The sequence below is a fragment of the Pan paniscus genome, chromosome 3 (genome assembly GCF_029289425.2).
Source record: "Pan paniscus chromosome 3, NHGRI_mPanPan1-v2.0_pri, whole genome shotgun sequence".
In the NCBI taxonomy this organism is placed as follows: Eukaryota; Metazoa; Chordata; class Mammalia; order Primates; family Hominidae; genus Pan; species Pan paniscus.
The window spans coordinates 172,517,621-172,542,433 of NC_073252.2; the positions used below are offsets into that span (position 1 = coordinate 172,517,621).

The 24,813-nt window shown below is 34.0% G+C and overlaps 1 protein-coding gene across 4 annotated transcripts in view; it reads right to left on the minus strand.

The window, feature by feature from the left end:
- The window catches only part of GLRA3 (glycine receptor alpha 3), a 182,694-nt gene that overhangs the window by 120,968 nt on the left and 36,913 nt on the right, over positions 1–24,813 (minus strand). For all 4 annotated transcript variants that reach the window (XM_003823430.5, XM_055112014.2, XM_003823429.5 and 1 more), the window contains 2 exons: positions 21,434–21,561; positions 5,505–5,572 (listed from right to left, as the gene is read on the minus strand). In XM_003823430.5, the coding sequence (XP_003823478.1) occupies positions 5,505–5,572; positions 21,434–21,561 (196 nt within the window). The remainder of the gene's footprint in view (positions 1–5,504; positions 5,573–21,433; positions 21,562–24,813) is intronic.

The window sequence follows — 24,813 nt, forward strand, 5'->3', positions numbered from 1 at the left end:
CCTGAAAAACTATTAACCCAAAATGTCTCATCTTTTTTGTTCTCATTTTATAAAAATGGTTTATTTTATGGGCACTGGTGAAAAGTAATGGTTCAATGTATAAATATTGATTTAAATCACATAGCAGCACAATTCTCTAACTTTCTAACATATGTGTAACAAGATGGAGAGTCATCTGTTTTTTGAAGATAGATAAAACCAATATGTTCATTTAAAAATACTGTACTACTGTATATACATGCCCAAACTACTGTGGAGACTGTGAGGGGTAGGATTTAAAAGGGATATAAGCAGGCTCTGGGATGCTACTTTTGACTTGAGTGTGGTTACATGAATGTGTGCACTTTGTATTAATTCACTGTACTTCACTCCTATAATTTGTGCACTTTTTTGCATATGTATTGAATAAAAAGTTAGGAAAAGGAGGCTCATTATTTTATCTTTATAATGGAAAAAAGTTTATGATTCAGTAATAAGTAAAAAAGTGATTTGTCAGAATAAAATGATTACATCATCCTTTGTGCTTAGCAAAATGTTTGGTTCATTATATGCTCCCACAAAAACATTCACTGAATGAATGAATGCATAAACCATGTAAAAAAATGTGCAGTCAAAACATTTAGAAGTAAATATAAATGCAGCTAACTGCTAATAGTGCTGGGTTTGTGTGGGGGCATTATGGGTGATTGTTTTCTCTCTTTTTCAAATTTTAAAATAAATAATGGGTTTTTAATGTCATCATGGGTGTAGCCAGTCCCATAAGGTGCTTCTATGATGGAAATTTCTTACTTGCTTCTGTCATAGTTATGCTTCGTAGTGTGTGTATATATATACATATTTCTATTTTGGAGTTTTTCTTAAAAGTTTGACAGTTAGCTGAGAACATCTGGACCACCTATAGCCAGCCCCCATCCCCAGATCAGATCAAATGGAATTCCCTTTTACCTATATCATGGAAGCTGCTTATCATCTCAGTGATTTTTTTCTTCAAGATTATTCATTTTTGGTTCTTATAACTAGGTAGTTTAAGTACTGGAAGGCATAGGGTTAGAGAAATCACATATTAATGCTGTAGACATTCATAGTCCTGCAGACTGTTTCTGATGAAGAATAAAAGCTTTCATTTAAAGCTTTTTGTCTAACTTCTAACGTTCTCACCTGTGATCACCGAATAGATATGCTCTGCCTGACACACTTGGCGTGTTAAATTTTAAATTTGTGAAGGTTTTTGTTTACTTTTAAATAATCTTTTGAATTAAGATATAACAGCCATTCATAACATACACAAGTCTGCAGTGTCCATTAAAAGATTCTGACATATGCATATACCTGTGTTACTACTACCCAGATCAAAAAATAGAACAATTTTGGTACCCAGAAGGCTCCGTGGTACCTCCTCACAATCAGTTACCAACTACCTCCCACCCCCGACCAAAGATAGTCTTTCAGAATTCAGAAGTCTTTTATCATCAGAATTGATTTTTTCATGTTATTGAACTTCATACAAACGGAAGTAATTGGTACATATTCTATCGTGTTTGTTTTCTTTAGCTCATAATTATGTTTATGAGAAATATCCATGTTGTTGCTATGTAATATTCCATTGTCTCAATTGTGAAAATTAATGATGTGACTTGGGGTTATTACAGTCATACCCAACTAGACGGGAGTTAAGGACCATGGGGAAAAAGCACTCAGGTCACAAAGCTCCTGCTCCAGGAACTGTCTGGCAAGCCCAGCTGCAGAAATAACTTGCTATATCTTAAAACCCATTTGACCTAGTAACTGCTTCCATGTAACTGCTACCTTCCATGCCTCAAAGATTAGTTTACCTTCCACCAAGATTAGTTTTACCTACCACCATCACTCAACAATTACAGCTTGCCAAAGCTGGAAGAACTTCTCTAGGCCAATGAACTTTCTTTCGAAACATTTTACAAAACTTTTCTCTTAACCAATAAAACCCCAATCTTTTCTTTTGTTCTGTGGACACCCTGAAGACCAGCCAGGTCTGTGTGTATGCATCAAATTCCAATTGGGTTTTTGTGTATATTTCCAAAGAAAACCTTTGCTTAAAGGTTTTCTTTGCATTTGCATTTCTTTGCATTGTTAAACCCAACTTAACAAATGCTTTCATCCTGGCACATAAGCCTTATCCACAACTCATCATAGGTTTGCAGGAGCACACTTCATATAAAAGCCACTTAATGTGGAGATCTTAAGCTTCCCCTCATTGAAATAATCACGTGCTTCTTTTATCATCACAGTTTAAAAGGCAGGACAGATGTGCCTCTCTCGCCAAGACCATGTTCCCAAACAGTAATGATGGTAAACTAGTTTTATTTTTAATTTAATATTTTTAAGAACGGGAATTTCCAGTAGTTGTTACATCATTATCTGTTTAAGAAGAATGTGAACTTGAAATAATTGAGGCGGAACAAGTCCTTAAAGAATCTCATTATGACTCAAATATGAGGGAAATAGGGAAGTTAAAATGCTCATAATATTTGTAGAAAAAAGTTTGGTGACTATGTGTAAAGTAATGAAACTGTACTCTGAGAATGGTTGGTACTACATGAAATTAATCAGATTAACAATATTGGGAAAGGAGTTTAACAGCTAAAAAGAGATTTGAGTTTATATTGTTAAACTGCACACGCTTTTTTTTAAATTTGTGCGAGAAAAATATGAAAAATACATTGTTTGAATTAACTTAATTAACAAAAAGTGGCCTGAAAAGTAGACTATCTAATAGAGAAATTTTCCCAAGGATTAAAGAATAACCTCAAATGGGAGAGCTGTATTTAAAAGTGAGGCATACCAGTTATAGACTAGACCAGCAGAGGGAGCTCAGTATATTTAGTCAGTAAAGACATTGAAGACAGTTAAGATTCTTGTTAAGCAGACACATATGGAAGAGGATAATTACGTAGTTTTATTTTAAATATGAATTCTCAGACATAAATATATTCATTAATGATTACAGATAATTTGAGATTCCATCCTCTCAATTTTAATTGACTGCCTTAGTTGAATTAAATTATTTGTATTATAAGAACAGAAGTCAGCCTGTGCGACAGAGACTCCGTCTAAAAAAAAAAAAAAAAAGAACAGAAGTAAACTATATTCAGCGTAAGAAGTGTGAATAAGTTTAAAAAATACATTAACACATATATTAGCATTTTTACTGAATTAAAAAAATACAGCAATAGAATAATGAGATAAAGTTTTGTTGTAGAGTTGTGATAGTGGACCCTGTGAATAAAATACAACAACTTAACCAAGTGGGAGCAAAACATTTTATGATTCTTATGATAGAAATATACTAACAAGTTCTAATTTTCTTTGTACCTATATAGATGAACATCAAAATCACAGCTATTTTAGCTGATACCATTAAAAATTAATAAATATTGAATCTGATCATTTTAATGGAAATGATATATGTTTAGAAATTTGGAAGAATAAAAAGAAAAATACCAAGGTGGACATGATTAGGTTTTTAATACTTAACTTCTGGGATATTTGAACAATGTTCATTGACACTGCTTGAGACTGTGAAGAAGTGAGTGATAGATGCTCAAAGTGATTTCAAAAGGAATACGTAATGATGGAGTATGTAGGTAAGGAAAGGCTTGCATGCTGAAGGAGAGAAATAAAACTTATGGTGAGAGTGTGTTTGCAATATCCTGCAAGCTTTTGCAGAATGCTATTCTATAAAGTCTGGCTAAAATTGTTAAGGTAAGAAATTTAACTGGTGTAGCCATCTTATAGATTGTGTTATAACACTTTTAGTGGTAGACTGATGAATTATGTCATTAAAAAGGCACTTTCAGAAAACTGGCAATCTTTAAGTCTTAATGGGAAGGAAATCTGCCTATGCCCTCTCTTTTTTCCAAGTCCCTTCCCTCCCTACCCCATAAAGATGGGTAAGACTTTAAATCTTTCCAGCTATTGCTGTGGGAAGTATTTCATGGAAGCAATTATGTAAAAGAAAAATATAGAGAAGTATATTTCCAGGTTTTTAGGATTACACATGTATAGAAACAAAATGAGAAAATTGCCAGGGCTGGAAATACAATTTGAGAAGCCTAAATAGAACAAAGCCAATAGTGATTCCTTCAACTGTGGATTTTATGGACTGAATATGTACAAATGTTGGGTATAAATCAGGGCCAATTTTTCCACAAGAATCTAGAATATATCAAAGTCTAAAACAGGATTATAGCCACTTTAGAGAAGAAATTGCACCAGAAGCAGACTGTTTCTAACCAAATGACATACGTCTTCTCTGCGTTTACATTCATATACACACATTCATGTTAACTTAGATTGTATCATATTGAAGATAATTCTATATAATGCCTCCAAATTTAAATTCGGTTCTTTTCCACAAATGCTTATTGTAGTTAAGCTATACTAACTTTGAATAGAATCACAGAGATGCTGGTAAATGACTTATATTGCATACATGAGGGAAACAGCTTTTTTTTTTAAATGATGCCTGTATAAAGCCTCTTCCTGTTGAGATGGATTCCAACACACACTCACACACACCTCTACACACACTTTACACCCTCATATATGTAAAAAATTTGCATATTAGATAGTTTTTCCTAGAAAATTTACTACCTATTTACTATTCTAAGTAAACAGAACATAATTCTCTAATATTGGTTTTTTAAACTAATAAATCCTTAGGTATTTCATATCATCTTTTAGTTAATATTAACTTTGAGAAGTATCACAAACTATACTTACTAAATTTACAAAGATAATTCTAGCTAATTTAAGAATCATCATCTATACAGTTTCCAAAAAAAATAAAATTGGCTGCTAGACAATTTTATAGATGTTCAGTGGTTCATGTGTCTATTTCTGCATTTTATTACAGTTAAATTGCCCAATAAAAGCTAAAGGGCAAAGTAGAGATACCATGTGCTCTTTAGAAAAAGCTATAAAATTTAAGACAGAAGAAATTTGGTCTGTAATGACAATTTTTATGTTTTTCTGGCTTTAATAACTTGATTATACAAAATGTTTTCAAATACAGTTGATAAAATCTCTAAGTATAATGTTTTGGCAAATACTATATTCATTTGAAAAAGTAATCGAATTGAATATTTAAAATAACATTATAAACAAATTTGTAAGTGGGGTACAGAGTAAACGTAAGTATTTACTACTCTGCTTATGTCTGGATATTAAAGATTATTGGAAAAAAATAATTGCTATGGTGACATTTTAGCTTTTAATTTGAAGTTTAATATTAGTTTGTTGAATGGGGAAAATGAATGTTGTTTTCACTTATATTTATATACTCTAATATACCATCTCTAACTGAAATGTTATTACCTGCAGGTGACTGTAATTTAATTATACTATTAATTTTACGTTTTAAAATCTTGTTATATTAATTTGGGTTTTAAATTACATAAAATGTTGCCATTAATGTAATTACAGATTACTCTAGCGTGAAACTTGTTGCAAAGTAAAATGCCTACCATGGTCGTCTCTGCGATAGAGCCGAAGCTGTTGATGAATATGTTGCATGTGACATTAACTGGAGGGCCTGAAAAAGAGATTAAAACATAAGGGCTGTTTAGAGACTCATCTAAAACATTTTCAAATAATTCCTTGCATTCCATTATTATTATTCCATTATATATATATATATATATACATACACACACACACACACACACACACACACACACAGATGCTTAAAATTGAAGCAATAATTCCACACAACAATATGTACTGAGAATCACAAGGTTCACAAGGAACACTGATGCTGATCATTTTTTTACCTCTCTTGGTCTTAGTTTTTAAAATCTAGATGTCTCTAATGGCTCTGTAATGCCTGATGCTGTAAGTCCAGTTTCTAAGCTCATTCAGGGATAGTTTCTATTGATCTTTTCCCCGCTGCATGGGCTATACTTTTATATTTCTTTGCATGTCTCATATTTTTTTTTGTTGAAAATTGAATACTTTAGGTAACATAAAGTGGCAACTCTGGAAACCAGGCCTTCCCACCTCCAATCCAAAGTTTGTTGTTGCTGGTTTTTCTTGCAGTTGTTGTTTGTTCTTTAGTGACTTACCTGGACCAATATGGTAAAGTTTTCATTTCCCTAGAGTGCACAGCCAGTGAAATCTCCATTTAGTGAGCTTAGTGGTAAACTAATATTTGATTAGAGATTTCTTTAAAGGCTTGAGCCAATAAATCTTCCACTCTTGCCAAGGGTCTTCCATGGGTTTGGGGACATGCCTTCAGTGCTCAGGCAGTTTACAACTCTACCTTACCCTTCACTTCCTGCTTGCACAGAGCCTGATGTCCACCAGAGGTGAGATACTGGGACTCTCCGAGGACTTCCCTCGACATGCACACAGCCCTATGTGCATATGTAAACTCCAGACTGCAAGGATATGTTAGAGCTTTTCAGAGCTGCCTAAGAACATAGAATTTTCCAGGTCCTTTATAATTTTTGTTCAGGCTCTTACTTGTCCCAACTAGTGTCACAGCCTTAGGCAGCTACAATGTTAAACAATCTTCTAATTATTTTCCACAAATGCCCTAGAGATAGAAATTTTTCCCACCAAGTGAGTTCTTAGTCAAGTCAAATAATGGAAAGCCCTTTGAGTGAGGCTCTTCCAGGGAGCTACCAGACAGGCAGAATACTGACAAAGCTCTGGGGATGGACCTTCTGAGGAATTCCAAACTTGGTCAGCCAGCTCTGGTGGTTTTACAACTTCTGCTGTTTAGGGGTGGCTGGATTGCAAGGCTGCTGTGGAACTGGGAAGGTCGGTGAAATTAATATCCCTTCTGTTCTTACAGAAATTCATCAGTTTTTCTTGAATAAACACTCTTCAGGTTGTTGTAAGCTTTTTATCAATTTTAAAAGTTCTAACGGTTAATCTTGACAATTTTGCCAGTGTTTTTATTGCTTTTTTGGAGAAGTGAACTTATTGAGTTTCTCACTCCTCCATTCTGGAAATTTCTTATTAATGCCCGACTTAGTATTCATCATAAATCCAAGGATTTTTATTTTTATAAGGCCCATTTATTCATTCCTTTACTAAATATCCAAAGCCTTTGCATACAAAACTGAAGAAGACACAAAAAGATTATCATCTAGCAGAGAAGGAGGAGCAGAAATTGGTAAATTGTTTTAAGTTTCTTGCTGCCAGGCACTACATTAGCTGATTCATAGATATTTAATCCATAGTAACTCTGAGAGAGGGTAATATTCCATCATTAACATTTTAGGGAATTAAAGCACAGTGACCCTACGTAAGATGCCAGTAGGTAGCACATTTAGAACGTGAACCATTGCTCTGATTCTAGAAATCATTCTTTTCCCACCATCTTGTTTATATGGCATTCAAACCATTTCATTATCTGGCCACAAACTTTGTTATTAGGCAGATACCTGTATAAATAGAAACGTAAAAATATTTTGTGCTAGGGGCTAAAATAGCTCTGAGTTACACTTTATGTAAGTTAGTCGGAGAACACCACATACAGAAACTAATATCTAAGACTAATTTCTTTGTTTTTTTTTTTAACCTGAGCGTAATTTTTAAGTAAATTGATTTTACAAGGTTTGCTACAAAAATGCCTACTAGCCCCTTGACTTATTTCTGTTTCTCTCTTTTTCAGAGATAATTACTTCAATTATTTAATCATCAGTTCTTCGGATATTTACCTCAATTTCTCTACATAATATGTTTTTTTTTAGTCACATCTTCTGATGCCCACAAAGAAGATAAAGATTTAGCCTTTTTTCATACATCATCCCTATTTCTACTAATACAAGCCTTTTTTCTGTCTTCCTGTTATCCAATATTTCAGTATGAAAAAAGGCTTGGTCTTTTTTGTTAGACCAATATTCACTTTTTACATTAATATGACAAGGTAGATATTTACCCCAGCCAAACAATAGAATATGTTATGCTTACTTTTTCCTTTCCTGCAGAACATTTTCCTGATATTGGCAATTGCTTCATATATAATATTTCACATAGCTTTCTCCACATGAATTGTTAACTTATCGACAAGCCCTGAAATGTCTAAGTTTTGATTCAATATGTACAGATCCATCAGGTTCTCTATGAACTTTACCTTCCTCTGGATTTACAGAGGAATGTAATGAGAATGTTTTGCTCTGGTTCAAAGCAATCGTTCTATGACCTCCCAATCACGCTAGGAATTACTTCCATAGCTTTCTGTTGTGGGATCCTCGTTCATGGTCCCATACTTCTTTCTTGGTTTATTTCTTCATTTTAGTGGAACATATTCTCCAGTAATGTTTTGACAAATGCTGCATAAGGCTATGAAGGTTTTGAGAGAGTCCTTGTTCATAAATGTCTGTTTTTTTGCATTCACACTTAATGTATAGCTAGAGTTGGTAGAAACTTTTAGGCTGGAAATGTTTTCTTCTTATGAATTTTGAAGATACTTTTTCACTATTTTCTATTTTTCAGCATTGCCATTGAAAAGCCCAAAGCCATTTTGTAGATGACCTGTTTTTCTTTCTGAAAATAAATAGGATGTTTCATTTGTTCCAATATTTTTTAAAAACTATTTCATTAGTTAGAATGGTCTAAAATATCATTTGAAGTTGCAATTTACATTTATTTGATTACTGGTTCATGATTTTCATCTTAATTTGCTTTTCAACCTATTCTCTAGATGGCTATTTATCTTGCTGAATTAAGGTAGAGGAAAAATCAATAAAATTATTTAAAAATAAAGTTTAGGTTTCAAAGGCCTTTAAATCCTATGCTACACATTGAAATCACCTGGCAATCTTTACAAACCATAGATGCTTAATTCTCACCTATGTTACTTGGTATGGCATGCAACCAAGGCATCAGTATTTTTAAAAGCTTCCTAGGTCATTATAATATGCAAGAATGCTTGGAAACCACTATCCTATGGAATTACAGACTAGAAAATATCTGGGGCCATTATACTACAGGGTTATCAGAGATTTTCTTAGAAATAGAAAAATACAGAGAGAGGAGTCAGGGCTTGGGAGCACTGAAAATTCCAGGCTATTAATTTCAGTAAAAGCGTTGCCTATTATAAATTTGGTGAACACTGTTAATAAAACAGAGTAGATGCTATGTACTTTGAAAGGGCCTAAAGTTTACTAAACGTAGGAATGTCTAGAACACATAATTCAAACATGTATAGAAGTTAAATTGTTTTAAATATGAAGGATGAACATGTAATAATAAGAACCTTATAAAAGACCTGAATCCTAGATGTGCTGTATTTAGTTACTAATGAACATTTTAAAATATCTTCATTGCTTATTTCTAAACATTTACAAATTTCTAAAATTTGTAAGATGAGAGCAGTGTGTTATGCGCCACTATGTGGGAGAGGAGTAAACTTAGTTTACTCCATGATTAAAACAAAATTCCATATATACACCATGGAATACTATGCAGCCATAAAAAATGAAGAGTTCATGTCCTTTGTAGGGACATGGATGAAACTGGAAACCATCATTCTCAGCAAACTATCGCAAGGACAAAAAACCAAACACCGCATGTTCTCACTCATAGGTGGGAATTGAACAATGAGAACACATGGACACAGGAAGGGGAACATCACACTCAGGGGACTGTTGTGGGGTGGGGGGAGGGGGGAGGGATAGCATTAGGAGATATACCTAATGCTAAATGACAAGTTAATGGGTGCAGCACACCAACATGGCACATGTATACATATGTAACAAACCTGCACATTGTGCACATGTACCTTAAAACTTAAAGTATAATAATGATAAAATAAAAAAATAAATAAATAAAATTTCCGTCCTAAAAAAGTATGAGGTTACAACTGTCAGAAGACAATTTTTTCTTAATGTGAGTCTAATATGAACTCTGAAAAGTATCTGTAGGCTGACTGGCATCCTTGAAAAGCTAAAACCAATCTTTCATATTTTCTAGGTTATTCTCTTTTTCCCCCAGATAATACTAGACTCCTACTATTTTCTTTTTTTTTTTTTTTTCTTGGAATAGCAATATGAATCTGAGAAACATTATTTGGCTTGAGATAAATTCTGTCATGCTCTATTGACTCATATCCTCTGGAAAAAGGAAAACATAAGAACATCAGTATTGGGTTAATTCACCTGTAAATAAAATGCTGATGGGGTACACCCATGTTGGGGGAACATGGCCCAGGAGGAAGCTACTATTAGACCACTGCTGGCTGCACCTGATTGGGATCTTTTTGGCTGAAACGGAAATAAATAAAAGAGTGGGGAGATAATTTTTCTTATTTTAGTTTAGAAAGGGAAGGGGTCTTTATTTCTTGGATTTTAGTTTGCCACAGGCATTGAATAAAGGATGAGGCATTCTCTATAATATATTTTGTCTCGTCTTTTAAATTTAATTAGTTTCTATATATTTATGGACAATAGTGGTGAAAGAGGCAAAATGGAGGCAAAAATTCAGCATACGCTTCAAGGTTCTGAAGTTAGTGAAATCTGTGCTGGCACATTTCAGTGTCCCTTGGGAGCAAGTGTTATGTGGCACATCCTAATGAGTCCCTTAAGGTTCTGAAAGGAGCAGTGTTAGGTACCGTCTTTGGAGGAGCAAACCTCTGATATATTTGTTTTCTTTCTAAAATATGGTGCTGACATCCCTGGTTGACCAGAGGCTCAAATAGTAAGGCCGACGGATGAAATACAGAAAATAACATCATTTCCACAGAAGAATAATGGTCAAAGAACTGACTAATTTAGGCTTTCACTAATAGTTGGGATCATAATGCCTCATTGTATTTGAAACAGACTTCAGCCTCAGCCTCCATAACATTCCTCCAATAAGAAGCAGAAAGCTCTTCCTAAAGGTGAAAAGTCGCCTGGCTTCAAAACCTAAATTTCATGTGCAAGTAAAGTAACTCACAATGGTGTCAGGCCTAAACTTTATTCTCCATCTGGTTATAACATGTTCCTTGATTGGATATTAGAACATAAAAAAGTGTGATTTGGTTCCCATTTGACTATTTACTTGTGTATATATTTTCTTCTTCAGCAGAAAGAAGGGCGAATGAATTTGGACATCAAATCCTAATTCCAAATTTCAAAACTATGGTAGACACTTACTTGAAAGGCAGATAGATAGACACACATGAATAAATAAGAATAACTTAAAATTTTAAAATATTCAAATAAAAAACAGTTTGGAAATAAACATCATTTCAGATCATGGAGTCTCCTCAATGTAATAGCAAGGTATTTGGGATTTACTTTAGGAAAACTTTGGAGCCATAACAGATTCTTAACCTTGGAAGTGTAGGAACTAACATGACTCATGAATGTTTGCATGAATAGGCAAAAGCATAGAGACAGAAAAAACAGAAATTTATGATAATAGTCTGGGATGGGGACAGAATGGACCTGACCCCAAAGGACAATGACAGTCCTTGGAGATAGATTACAAAGAATGAAATGGATACAGCATCATAATATTTTAAAGGTACCACGTTCTACCCCTTCGGTTTCTGGTGCACGTGAGATTAGTGCAGCAATCTTGGAGTAGTCTTTCTATCCTAGCTTTGAAATAGACATTCAAAAATTGTGTAGAGAACGAAGCTCAGAGAAGATTATGAATCTTCTATTGCCATTACAGAGAGCACCTGTTTAGTAGCTCTTGGCCAATCTGCTACTTCTCTGTGCCAATGCAAAAGCTGTTATATCTATCCAATACACTCCTATGTTAAGCAACAGAGCAAATAACTGCTATAGCATCCATATGGCAAATTGTGCTTTTAAATTGTTCACGACTTTAGGCATAGTCCTTAAAAGCAAATGACAGTAGTTGCAGATGTTTTCAGCAGTAAGTTTTCGTTTAGATTTTTTTTTTTTAAAGAGATAGAAGATGGCCCTTAAGTTTAAGAAATGAAGTGATGGCAGAATAGCAAAGTACAATGCAAAATCTTGGCAACGATATTATTGTTATTCATATTGGGGAAAAATTGTTCACTAGGCAGACCTAGAGCAAGTAAGAAAACAAACAAACAACTCGTATGTTCATAAAAATGACTAAGGAAGTTTTCAGGGAGTGTTGTATTAAAGTTTTATCTTTTTAAAGACACAGAATGCAACTGAAAGATTAAATTTCAAAATAATTCCAACTAGAGACTTGTTTTATTTTAGATAAATGCACACACATGTCACAAGGAGAGATGTTATTTTATTTTTTTATTCACAAAGCATATTTGATGACTTAAAATCCAGATTTTAAATTATCTGTTAGGTGCTTTAAAAAGGTTTGTAAATTATGGCATAGAAGCAGAATCCTGTTTGTTCTTCCCCTTTCTCTTTCCCTTCCCTTCTCTTCCCTTCCCCCAAATGCTGCACTAAAGTCATTTGTTTGGGCAGTGCAAAATAGGCTTAAGTGCTGGGATGGCTGAGGGGGTCGTAGTAACCTAAGGCAGGAGAGAAGGACATTGTGGAGAAGCTCCACATGCAGGAAATGTTGGAGGCCTGGTGAGAGAGGAAGATGTACCCACGATAGGGAAGCCTGGTGTTGGGTGTTAGAACGATAGATGGGCAAGGTGTGTGTCTCCATGGGGCCATCCTGGCTTACAGAGTTGGAGTCTGAACAGGCATCTACACAAGGAGATGAACCTGAGGAAGGCTTCAGAGTCCCACCAGGCCGAGGAAAGTACTTGTGTAAAAGAAGAAGTAGCAGCAAACATGGGAGATTCATTACATATTGATTAAATAAGTAATTATATTGAGGATAATGGGAGCCTGGTTTCTTGCTGTTGGAAGAGGAAGTTAAAATATGGAAACTTAGAAACTAGACTAAACATATGGTATTGACAGTGTGAATTCATGGTTTTCAATAGACACAGAAGTATAGATGAAAATTGATGTGTAAATGTATGTGTGTGTGTATGTGTGTGTGTATGTGTGTGTGTGCATGCGTATGTGTGTGTTTATTTATGCTTATATGTGTGGGTATATATAGATATATCCTGGCAGGCACCAACTTAATCAGGTAATCAAAGTAAACATAACCTGTAATGACAAAATCTGACATGGTCCACCATCAAATAGAATGCAGTCAAAACACATCATCATTCCTGTAATATCCCTGCTAAATGCACTACCTAATTTGAATCATGAGGAAGAATTAGACAAACGCAAAGTGAAGTATATTCCTCTAAATAACTGAATAAGAATATTTTTAAATGTCAACATCATGACAGTCACAGAAAGAATAAAGTGCTGGTTCAGACTGAAAAAGACAATAAGAAATGACAAATAAAATATGATGTGATTCTAAACTGAATACTTTTATAATAAATTATCAGATAGTGGAGGAAATTTGAATCAGCAAATTAGATCAGCAAATTAGAAGGTAGCAATATATTCGACTACTTTTCTTGTTATAATGGTTAGATTGTGATTATCAAGGAGAATGTTTTTATTTGTAGTAAATACTCAAGTATTGGGGCATCAGGTCAACAACTTACACTGAAGTGGTTCAGAAAAAAGCTTTTGTACTTGTAACACTTCTGTTAGTTTGAGATTATTGTAAAATACAAAAAAGAGAAATAATTACTACGGAAATAATTAAAAACAAAAAGCAAATACAAACAAAAAATACAGGGTTTAGAATCTAACCCCATCAACATTTCAAATGAACATGTACAGTTTTAGAAGAGCTTATTATTCAAGAGATACTTCTTGTTAAAATGACCTTGTACTAAGTAAAAATGCAAACAGAAATGTACCATTTTCAAAAATAATTGTAAATGTTATTCAAGAACAATAGTGTCTTGGTGGATAGGAATAGTAAAAATGGGTAAAGGAGACCTTTAAAATGCTAACATTTACCCTAATAAAAATGCATGTAGAAAATGAGTTTGGGTACACATGCCACCCTTGGCATGGATGTTGTTGTAGAATAGAGTACTAGAAAGAGTAAATTTGTGATGAAGGGAGAAAAGGATTAGTGAAATATTTAAGGGTAAAAGACAGAAAACACAAATACATTGTGAGGGCAAACAAAAGTTATATCTACATAAAAAGAGAGTGGCCATTGGAGATAACATAAGAAAACAAAAATGCAATAAATACTTGGGAGGAAGACAGAATTGGGTGATTACTGAAGGAATACTTTCTGAAGTTGCACTTATGAGTCATAAGAGGGACCCCAAGATTAGGATCAAAAGAAAGAAGTAAAATCCAGCAGTGGTGGGTAAAATATTCTAGTGAAATAATGTTTTGTTGTCTTATAAATGTACTTTTACTTGCAATTCAATTGTTTTATGTTAAACATGCTTCTAGTTTCAGATGACACCTTAAAGCTTCTATTTCAAGACAGAGAATTGAACGTCATTTTCTTTCTTTCTGAAGACATAAAAATGACATCACCTAATAAAATTTTAGTGAGAATAAATGTATCATACCAAAAATAATGGGAAAAAAATTATAATTAGTTTAATGACATAAAATATAGAGCCAGATAAAAATGGTTGACAAATGAAACAGAGGTAAGCCTAAAATAAAAGCGAGCAGGGACTGCATGGAGAGGGGAAGGAGGTGGAGAGTGAGAAGGGGACCCCAGGGATAGGGCCTGGCATCTGTCTTGAGAGCTTTCTGCTTCCCCTCTGTATTTCTGTTGAGCAACAGTTGCCTGGTATTTAGCCCTATGGAATTTTTGAGGAAATGGAAATAACTTCTTTGATGATTAGGGCAAACACAGTACCTGACAATACCTCAAACCTTAAGCCTGCTCTATTTCACCATCTGCAGGACCCAAGAATAATGCCTAGTCGAAGCTCAACACTCACCTAAAGCAAAGCTCTGGCCAGGGCAATGCAGCCTGTGTCAGAGTTCCCTTTCGAGATAGAGAAATAGCAGAAAAATGGCCCTCCTATAGCACCCAAGCTAATCACCCCTCAATTCTTCCTGAATCACAGACATTCTATCACACATAAGAAAACTAGTGGTTTAAAGAGAATGAACAATATAAATAAACATAATTTATCCTGCAGGAAGAAACAACAAATCATTGGGCAGAGAAGAAAAACAAAAGGGGCAGAATGCAATAAAAGACGCATTAAATTAGCAGTCTAGTTAGTGCAAAGGAATCTCGTAATGCCTGTGTTGTGAAAGGCCTAGAAAGCAATCAAACAAATTAGAACAGACAATCAACAGAAATAACCAATTTTTTTGGAGTGTTTGCCTCAAAGAAGTAGAACTGTGCATCGTTAGTGTTGAGGGTGAACCGCTGCTTTTCATCACTGACACTTGTAGACATTTTTTTAGCAGCTTCAGGGACATGATTGTTACTATTGCCATAAATAAAACTGACAAGCAAATAAACATACAAAATAGCACCTGCGTAGCAGCTTGTAACACAACGTCCACAACTTCACATTCAAGGAAAATGGTTTAGGATAAAGAGGATTGTGAAGAGACCAAAACACAATTACAGAGTTAAAATCTCCCTAAACATTCACAAATTGGATAAATGGCACCATGTAATATCAAATCAGTGATTCTGAGGACAAATCTGAACAATTCTCTGTATAATGTAGAGGGAAAGGAGAAAGGAGAGAAGGGGATGAGGGAAATGTGTTAGACACAGATGACAGGGGAAGATAGCAGATTTTTTAAAAATAAAGAATATTGTTTTACAGAAATAACACAAAACAGTGCCAGCATAAGCAAAAATCCTCCTACTGAAAAATGTCCAGAGATAGACAGAAAAAAATAGCCTATATATAAAGGAGCAGAAATCAAAATGAGATTTGACTTCTTTATGATATTAAATGTCAGTAGGCAATGAGTCAACCTCTGCAAACTTCTGAGCTAGAATTCTGGAGCTCGATAATTGTATAAAGTTTCTTTAATGTCAAATGCATACAAAACAGATTATCCTGGAATATTATTCAGTGATGAAAAGAAATGAGCTATCAAGCCACGAAAAGACACAGAGGAACCTGAAAAGCATATTGCTACCTGAAAGAAGCCAATTTGAAAAAGTCTACATACTCTATGATTCTAATTATATGACATCCTGGAAAAGGCAAAACTCTAGAGACAGTGAAAAGATCATTGATTGCCAGAGACTGGGGGTAGATGAGGGGAAGTGGGAGAGAGAGATATTCATACCACAAGCACAGGAGATTTTAGGGCAGTGAAATTATTCTGTATGATACAGTAATGATAAACACACATTGTTACAAATTTGTCAAAACCCATAAAAAATGTACAGCACAAAAAATGAACTCTAATGTAAATTATGGATTTCAGTTAATAACGTACTAATCTTGGTTCATCAATAATAATAAATATACCACATGAATATGAAGATGCCAATAACAGGGTACACTGTTGGGGAGGAGAGGGCAAATATGCACTTTCCAATCAATTATTCTGTAAACCTAAAACTGCTCTTTAAAACAAGTCTATTAATTTGAAAAAGTCAGAAAAATCAGAACTCAGAAAATATATAAGCATTACTCCTGTCTTGAAAATGAAAACCTATTTTATTTTATTTTATTTTGTTTTTCAGCGAATGGAGACAAAGCTAGAATAGCCTACTCTTTAGTCTTCAAGTTATAATTTATATGTGTGTGTGTATGTATGTATATATATATATAAAGAAACTACAAGTTTCAAGGATTATTAAGTCTTCCCTTAATTCTTAACCTGGCCCTCCAACTCTGTAACATCGTTAGGCAGTGCCTCCCAGTGAGCGCCAAGGCCTGTGGTCTGCGCCTGGGGATGTGGTCTGTGCCTGGGGACGTGATGCTTTCTCTCACTGGGCCGGTTCTGTTTCTGCTCTTTTCCCTAACCAAAAAGGCTTCTAAAGAGAAAAGACTTCAAATTCTGAGAAAGAAATGGTGGAATCTACCTATTATTTTCATTTTCAAAATAAAAATAACTATTTCTTTTCTTTTCTTTTTTTTTCTTTTTTTGCTTTTACCATGTCTCATATATTTTTCTCAGCCACATCTTGGGATAAAACGATAACAAGCTAACCAGATCTGACGTGAGGTTGGTAAAAGAAAAAAAACACAAAGAACCCCTAATAGCATCAAAACTTAGATGCAAATTCACTGTTCTTACCAATGACCTTTGCCTAAGTGAACATAAAAACAACCATTTCTATACATAACATTTCTCTTCCTTAAGACCAAATTTTTGAAATAATGACTTGGACAAAATTCTAATTTCTATTGCATGATCAACTGGTTGAGTGATATTTTCAGCTTTACTTTCTAATTCTTTCTAGCAGCTCTCAGAACATTTCTAAACCCATGTATCATTATTAAATGCCTTTTAAATAATAGTTTTTAAAATCATTATATTTAATAGGACTAAGATATAATAGAAATTTGAAGTAGTTTTTATACTTATGTCAAATTATCCTAAAGGCACAGGATCATTATTGGAGAAATCTGATTCTCAAAAATGTTTCAGGTAAATTAATACTATTCTGGAGGGGAAGAGAACAGATTAATCAGTGAAAAGGAAAGATAATGTTAATGAGTTAAGCACCTAATTATTTTAACTTATTTCAGTATTGATTTAAATAATGTTCGATGGAAGAGGCTGTCTTATCCATGGTCAATACCAATTTAAATTGCTTTAAGATAATTATTTATTTATACTTTTCTGTGGTACATTTTAATAACATTAAACTACTTAGTCTTCAAGAGGTGAGATTTTTTTAAAGTGTACTTTTTAAAGAGAAATGACAAAACAATAAAAACAAACACCATAATTTTGGTTAAGTAAAATATATCTACTTCTAGATTTTTGTAAATGTTAGAAGTAGAAAGCAGCAAAATCAAAGTTGCATTTTTACAAAGTCGTTTGTATTTTTTAATAGTTGTTTTCCCACTATGGCCTTCAAAATAAATTTTCTTTCAATATAAAGATACTTGTGAAAACAATCACAAATTTTATACTATTACTCCAGAAATAAATTCATAATTATGTATATAATGCTGGAACATTTCTTATTTTTAAATATTTGAAAGGCAAAAATGTTATATTATTGTTATACACTTTGCTTTTGGCTAATGAGATTAAACATTTCCATTTCGTTTCTGTTAATTGTCTGATAATGTCCATAATGAAATTTATGTTTACCTTTTACAAAACTTTGAATTCCAGAGAGGGCAAACAGATAGGTATTTTCCAATGCTTTCATATTTTATAAGCACCTTTCTATCAACTGATTACTTATCTAGGTAAGTTATGTTTCTGTGTGTTTAGGAAGAAGTGAGGATCAAATCATTTAGGTTATAGTAATATATTTTTACATATATCACAATTTCCATTCTTCTTCTTTTTTAAGAGATAGAGTCTTGCTGTGTTGCCCAGGCTGGAGTGCAGTGGCACAACCATAGCTCACTGTAACCTCAAACAACTGGGCTCAAGTAATCCTCCTGCCTCAGCCTCCCAAGAAGCCAGGACTAAAGGTGTGTGCCACCATGCCTGGCTAGTTTTTTTTTTTTTTTTTTTTTTTTTTGGATAGATGGGTGTCTCAGAGCTGGTCTCAAACTCCTAGCCTCAATCAATCCTCCTGCCTCAGCCTCCCAAAGTGCTGGGATTAGAGGCATGAGACCCATTCTTCTTTTAAAATTATTTTAGCTAATTATGCTCATTTTTAAAATTTTAATATATATTACTGATATTCATGTCTCTAAACTCGCTTACTATTAATTCATTGTCCTTGACAATTGGATGGGAAAGCATACATAACACCAATTTTAAATTAGTTCATTTGATGAGCTAACTAGATTCCTTCCAAAAACATTGATGTGGGGAAAGGCACAAAATCAACAAGGCAAGGGATTGTATTTTTAGTCATGTGAACTACCACAGACAAAAAATGAGTGCAATATTATCGGGAGAACAGATTCTTCATTTTCTACTTCTATGTTTGATAAGCTTATTTTTGCCTGAGGTGAGGTGGACCCCTAGGTACATGACAACACAAGGGCTGATCATTCTCACCTCCTTTTGTGTAAATATCTTCTGTTAGGTATTGGATTCAGTTTGTTAACACCTAAATATCCTCCTGATAGCCGTAAGGAAGAAATAGCATGTAAATACTATTTTATTTATATTTCCATATTGGGTAATGAAATGATGGTCAAAAGATGATGATGTTATTTTATCCAATGAAATGACACGGTGTTGAATATACTTAATTAGGGAGTAGAGTTATAAGTATGTTTGCTGAAGTCAATAATGTTTGACCCTTGCAAAAGATGACAAAGCAAAAGTGTTAGCTAAAAACTAATCCATTAAATTATTACTTTTTATAATTGATATTCTTTTTGGCTATCAAATGCAGCCTGCATTTTTTTTCTAATGTTCAGAGCACAAGATATTTTGAAAAACAATGAGAGAAAATCTTCCTTTTTCTTTTTCTTCCTTTAGTGATACTGGGGTGTAAGAATGAATTTTAGTCTCCCCCAAAATCTAATCACCTCTGAACTGGCTTGGTGATCAGCTTGTTTTTAGGAATACATTTTTACTTAGAAAAGAATCAGTATTTGTTTTAAGCAACACCAAATCCTTGGGGGTCCTTTCCTGATCTTACATATAAATAGTAATAATCACATCTTTAAATAGTTTAATGTTTCTGTTATCTTTTAAACTATTAAAAAAATAAACTAACACTAAACTTTCCAAGAGAATGGCAAAAGCACTGAGGCCACTCTTGTGTGGTTGGTAACTTATCTGCAGTTTTATTAAAATAACTGCTGAGACTGTTTATATGCTTTTTAAATATTCACAGACATTTAAAAATAGAATGCATTTTCTTCTTTAATTTTCAGTTAAAAGAAAGCAATACTTCTGAATCACTGAATATGGACTCACCATAATGAATCTGCTAATTCCCGATTATGTGTCTTGTGGTTTAGTTAAATGACAACTGCATATTTTTCAAGATCAACTACTAATTAGTTCTCAGCGGATTCACAGGAATACTGCTTTCCCTCAATTTGGAAAAGATCATTATAATACTGAAATTTCTCATTTTCATTTGTATATTGTACCCTGTAAGCTGTACTATTTTTATTTCTCATTTTCATTTGTATATTGTACCCTGTAAGCTGTACTATTTTTGTTTCTCATTTTCATTTGTATATTGTACCCTGTAAGCTGTACTATTTTTGTTTCTCATTTTCATTTGTATATTGTACCCTGTAAGCTGTACTATTTTTGTTTCTCATTTTCATTTGTATATTGTACCCTGTAAGCTGTACTATTTTTGTTTCTCATTTTCATTTGTATATTGTACCCTGTAAGCTGTGCTATTTTTGCACAGCTTGTACTCAGTGCTTTCCTCCTGAAGTTGAAAATATTTATGGTTGAAAGCTTAAAAACAAATCAAGATGTGTGATCCACAATTTAAATATTAAACTCATTTTAAAATTGAAGCCATTCATAATTTTCCACTCAGACATTATCAGTGAGTTTTACTTCTTTTGTTCCTGATGCCCAATCTTGATATTTTTTTACTCCATTCTAGTTATTTCACCCACTGCTAAGCATTTCTTTTTTTCTCCCATAAGGACAAATTCAAGGAAAAATGGTAGTTATAGACAACACTTTTTTAAACTTTAGCAATGAAACAGCTTAACTGAATCCCATGAAAAAAGTGTATGTTCTTTAACTTTGTTTATTTTCTTTATTGGGTAAAGTAATATTCAAGAACATGTTAAATAAGTTGGGATCTGGAAGCAGCTTTCTAATATTTTACCATTAAAGTGAAATTACAGGATATATTGTGGTTCTGGATAAGTTACATATCCTTATATAAACATGTTACTTACAACTATATTAAACAGAAGAATAAAAAGTGGTACTCTTAAATAATTGACAATTACATTCTTTCCTCGAAATTTGGGTAAAACATTTGGTAGGTGCAATGATGTCTTATACATTTCAAAGGCTGTCAGTTAGCAATCCAGCCTATTTCCCAATAGGTAAATTCAACAACGGTTAGATTCCCCACAATATAGACAGTAGTAAAGTGGCTGATTAAAAAGATGGGAAAGTTTATCACTAGCAATTAAAGAAGCTTCCATTCCAGTTAGATAACTGATAGAATAATTAAATAAAAGATACGTACATATATGTATATTCCTAAAATCAATGGTCAAGACAAGAAGTATTATAACAGTTAGAGAAGTAAAAAAAAAAAAAAAAAAAAAAGACATAGCTGGGCCAAAGAAGGCAAATTATGATAATTGAGAACGTGGGAATGGATTTCTTTTTCAAGACACCTCTGTGACTAATGCAATATTTGGAAGATTGTTGAAAATAAGCATTAGAATTTCTGGCGGAATTAATTTAAAACTGTACCTTGTTGAAGTATATTTAAAACACACATATAAAGTAGCAAACAGAACAATTACCTTTAAAATTGGGTCTGATTCTTGCATCATATCCTGATGTCCTGCCCATTAATTTATCCAGAAAATCAGAAGGTGACATTGGAGCACTTCGAGATCTTGCACTATCTGTTTCCTTTGTGGCAACCAAACTACAAATAAGAACAAAAATATAGACTTTACAAAAAGAAGTATTTCTAATAATTGTTACCTACAAATATAAAATAGAAATGCTGAGCTAAATATCTTTGGCAACAAAACATAAACCTTTAGATATCATACAGTGAAGATTATAATAAGATAGACATTTATAGATTTATAGTCAATACTTGTAAGGTTTCATATCTATTCAGTCCAATTGTCAGAGGTGGCATTCTTTTGTATTAAACCTGAAAACAAAGGCCACTTCCAAAATATTAAGCTTTCAAATCTGTGTTTACAAAAGCCTTATTTCTGATAGCAATTTTTAACCAAATGTATCCTTATTGCTTCAGGTGTAAGAAAACATTAAAATTCAACTGTGAACTACAATCTTATTGCTTTTATTGAGGGAAAATATCACTTTTCAGGTTTTGTGAATTTTTCTTAGCAGTAAAAAACTTCTGTCTAATAAGTTAAACAATGCTTTTTTTCTTCAATTAGAGTGCTTCCTGAATTAGCAACACACAAAGTTAAATTCATTCTCCTTTTACCTACATGTCATTAGTCTACAATACCTTTTGTTCAGATCTAAAATTTGTGTGTCAAGATTGAGAAATTGCCATAAATGTACCATGTGCACCTGGATATTATATTAGTAGAACCTGTGTCTAGGAAAGGTAGTGTGTTCCTATATTCTTTTCATCCAATTTTTTTCCTTTGTGTCCAGCCACTTATCCTAGAAACCCATAGTGTAGGCTGCTTCTCCTGTCCAGCTCTTCACTTAGATAGCCTTCTCCAACAGAAGCTGGAGCCTGCTTGTTAAGATCAAATGATTCTTTTTATCCACAGAGTTTTGCTCAGGAAAGTGAAACTGACTTTCTGGAACTGATGTGTTCAAACTGATGTCACTTCCTGAAGATCATCAATCATCACATGCTCCCAGCTCTGTCATTCAACTCAGGACATTGCCAAATCAAACCATTTGGGTCACCACATGATCATAACAAGATCAGTTATTAAATTCCTTAGATTTCTCCTGCCAGAATTTTAGTGAGAAGTACAATTGGGGCTTAGAGCCATCATCATTAAGTTGTTTACCACAGGGATATATGCAGTGATTCATGGGCACAGCTTTAAAATCTCATCAATCTTGGTGATAATATGAGAATGAGATTTCTGTAAGCACAGAAGCACAAATAACAGTATCTATTAGCTGTTGCCCTGTTCTAGAGGTTCTGTCTGGTTCTGGGCACTCTGAGTCACTTGTTTCCCCAGTGACTCTCATTCTGTCATTCTCGCTTTCTTCCAGAATGGAAGCGTTTTTTCTCCCTATTCTGTTGGCTCCATGTGACTTCGTGATCCTTTATCTCTGATTATTATTGCTCAACCAAACTGTCATTGTGATCACTGGGAAGTTTATTCTAATACAAAAATCATTATAATAATAAATATATATATATTTTTAGAAACCTATCTTCTCAATGACTCTAGAGCTTTATTCTACCATCTGGTTTTAAGTAACTTTTTCCTCTCCTATCAAGAAGCATTTGTTTATATTCCATGGTTCAAGAATAGTGTGGAAAAGCATCGTTGGAGCTTTTGTAGCTACACGCTGCTGCTTTTAAACCATTCTCTTTATTTCCCTTGCAAAATCTCTCCTTTCAATTATCAGAAAATAAACTTCTACCTCCTCCTACCAACAAATATACCAATTTATCTTGATCTGAACCAATAATACTCTGCCTCCTTCTCTTTTAAAAATACTAGATGACGGCCGGGTGCGGTGGCTCACGCCTGTAATCCCAGCACTTTGGGAGGCCGAGGCGGGTGGATCACGAGGTAAGGAGATCGAGACCATTCTGGCTAATATGGTGAAACCGGGTCTCTACTAAAAAATACAAAAAAAAAAAAAAAAAAAAAAATTAGCCGGGCGTAGTGGTGGGCTCCTGTAGTCCCAGCTACTGGGAAGGCTGAGGCAGGAGAATGGCGTGAACCTGGGAGGCGGGGCTTGCAGTGAGCCGAGATCACGCGAAGGCACTGCAGCCTGGACGACAGAGCGAGACTCCGTCTCGAAAAAAAAAAAAAAAATACTAGATGATTATGTATACTGAACCACAATCCTTCACATTGTGCACAGAATGTGGGAACATTATCCTAGATTATCAAGGGCAGTTCTAGATGCAACAACGTGTAAGGATATATGTATGTATAAAGATACATGAAACAGCATCCTTATAAGGATATTTATCCTTATAAAAAGGAGGCAGAATTATATTTGATGAGAGACAGAAGAGGGAAGGCAATGTGACCGTGGAGACAGGAATTGGGGTGACGCGGCCACAGCAAAGGAATGCTGGCAGCCACCAGAAGCTGGAAGAGAAAAGGAATGGATTCTTCCCCAGAGTTTCTGGAGGTAACACGGACCTACTCACACCTTGATTTTGACCCAGTGAACTGATTCCAGACTTCTGGCCTGCAGAACTGTTAGAGAATAGATTTCTGTTCTTTGTGGTAATTTGCTACAGTTGCCATAGGAAACTAATACCAACCTTCTATTGAATTTTTCATGTCTGTCATGCTGCTTTTCAACTCCAGAATTACTCTTTGGTTCTTTTTTTATAATCTCTATCTCCTTATTATTTCCTTTTTGGTGGGACACTATCATACTTTCTTTTTAGCTCTTTGTACATGGTTTCCTTTAATTTTTTAAATGTTCTTAAAATAGTTGATTTGAAGTCTTTGTCTTGTAATTGCAATGTCTTTGCCTCCCTAAGCATGCTTCTATTGATTGCATTTTTCCTGTGTTTGGTCCATATATTTTCGTTTCTTTGAGAAACTTGTAACTTTTATTGAAAACTGGACATTTTAAGTAATATACTGTGGCAACTATGGAAATCATATTGTCTTTTCTCCCCAGAGTTTTGTGTTGTTGCTCTTTTTTAAATGGACTTTTTTGAACTAATTCTGTAAAGTCTACTTTCTTTATAATATGTGACCATTAGAATATCTACTTGGTTAGCTTAGAGATCAGCTACTAATTGAACATGGATTTTATTAATTTCTAGAACCAATAAGTGACTCAGTATTTGCTGGGGGTTCTGTGTCATGGGGTCATACCTTCAACACTATGTCAGGCAGTTGATTACTCTGGACTTTACTTTCACTTGTGTGAGGCCTAAAAGTTAGCCAGAGTTGAGCGCTAAGGGTCTTTTCAGGTCTTTCCTGAGCATGCACACAACCCTGGGTGTATTACTTTGCTAGGG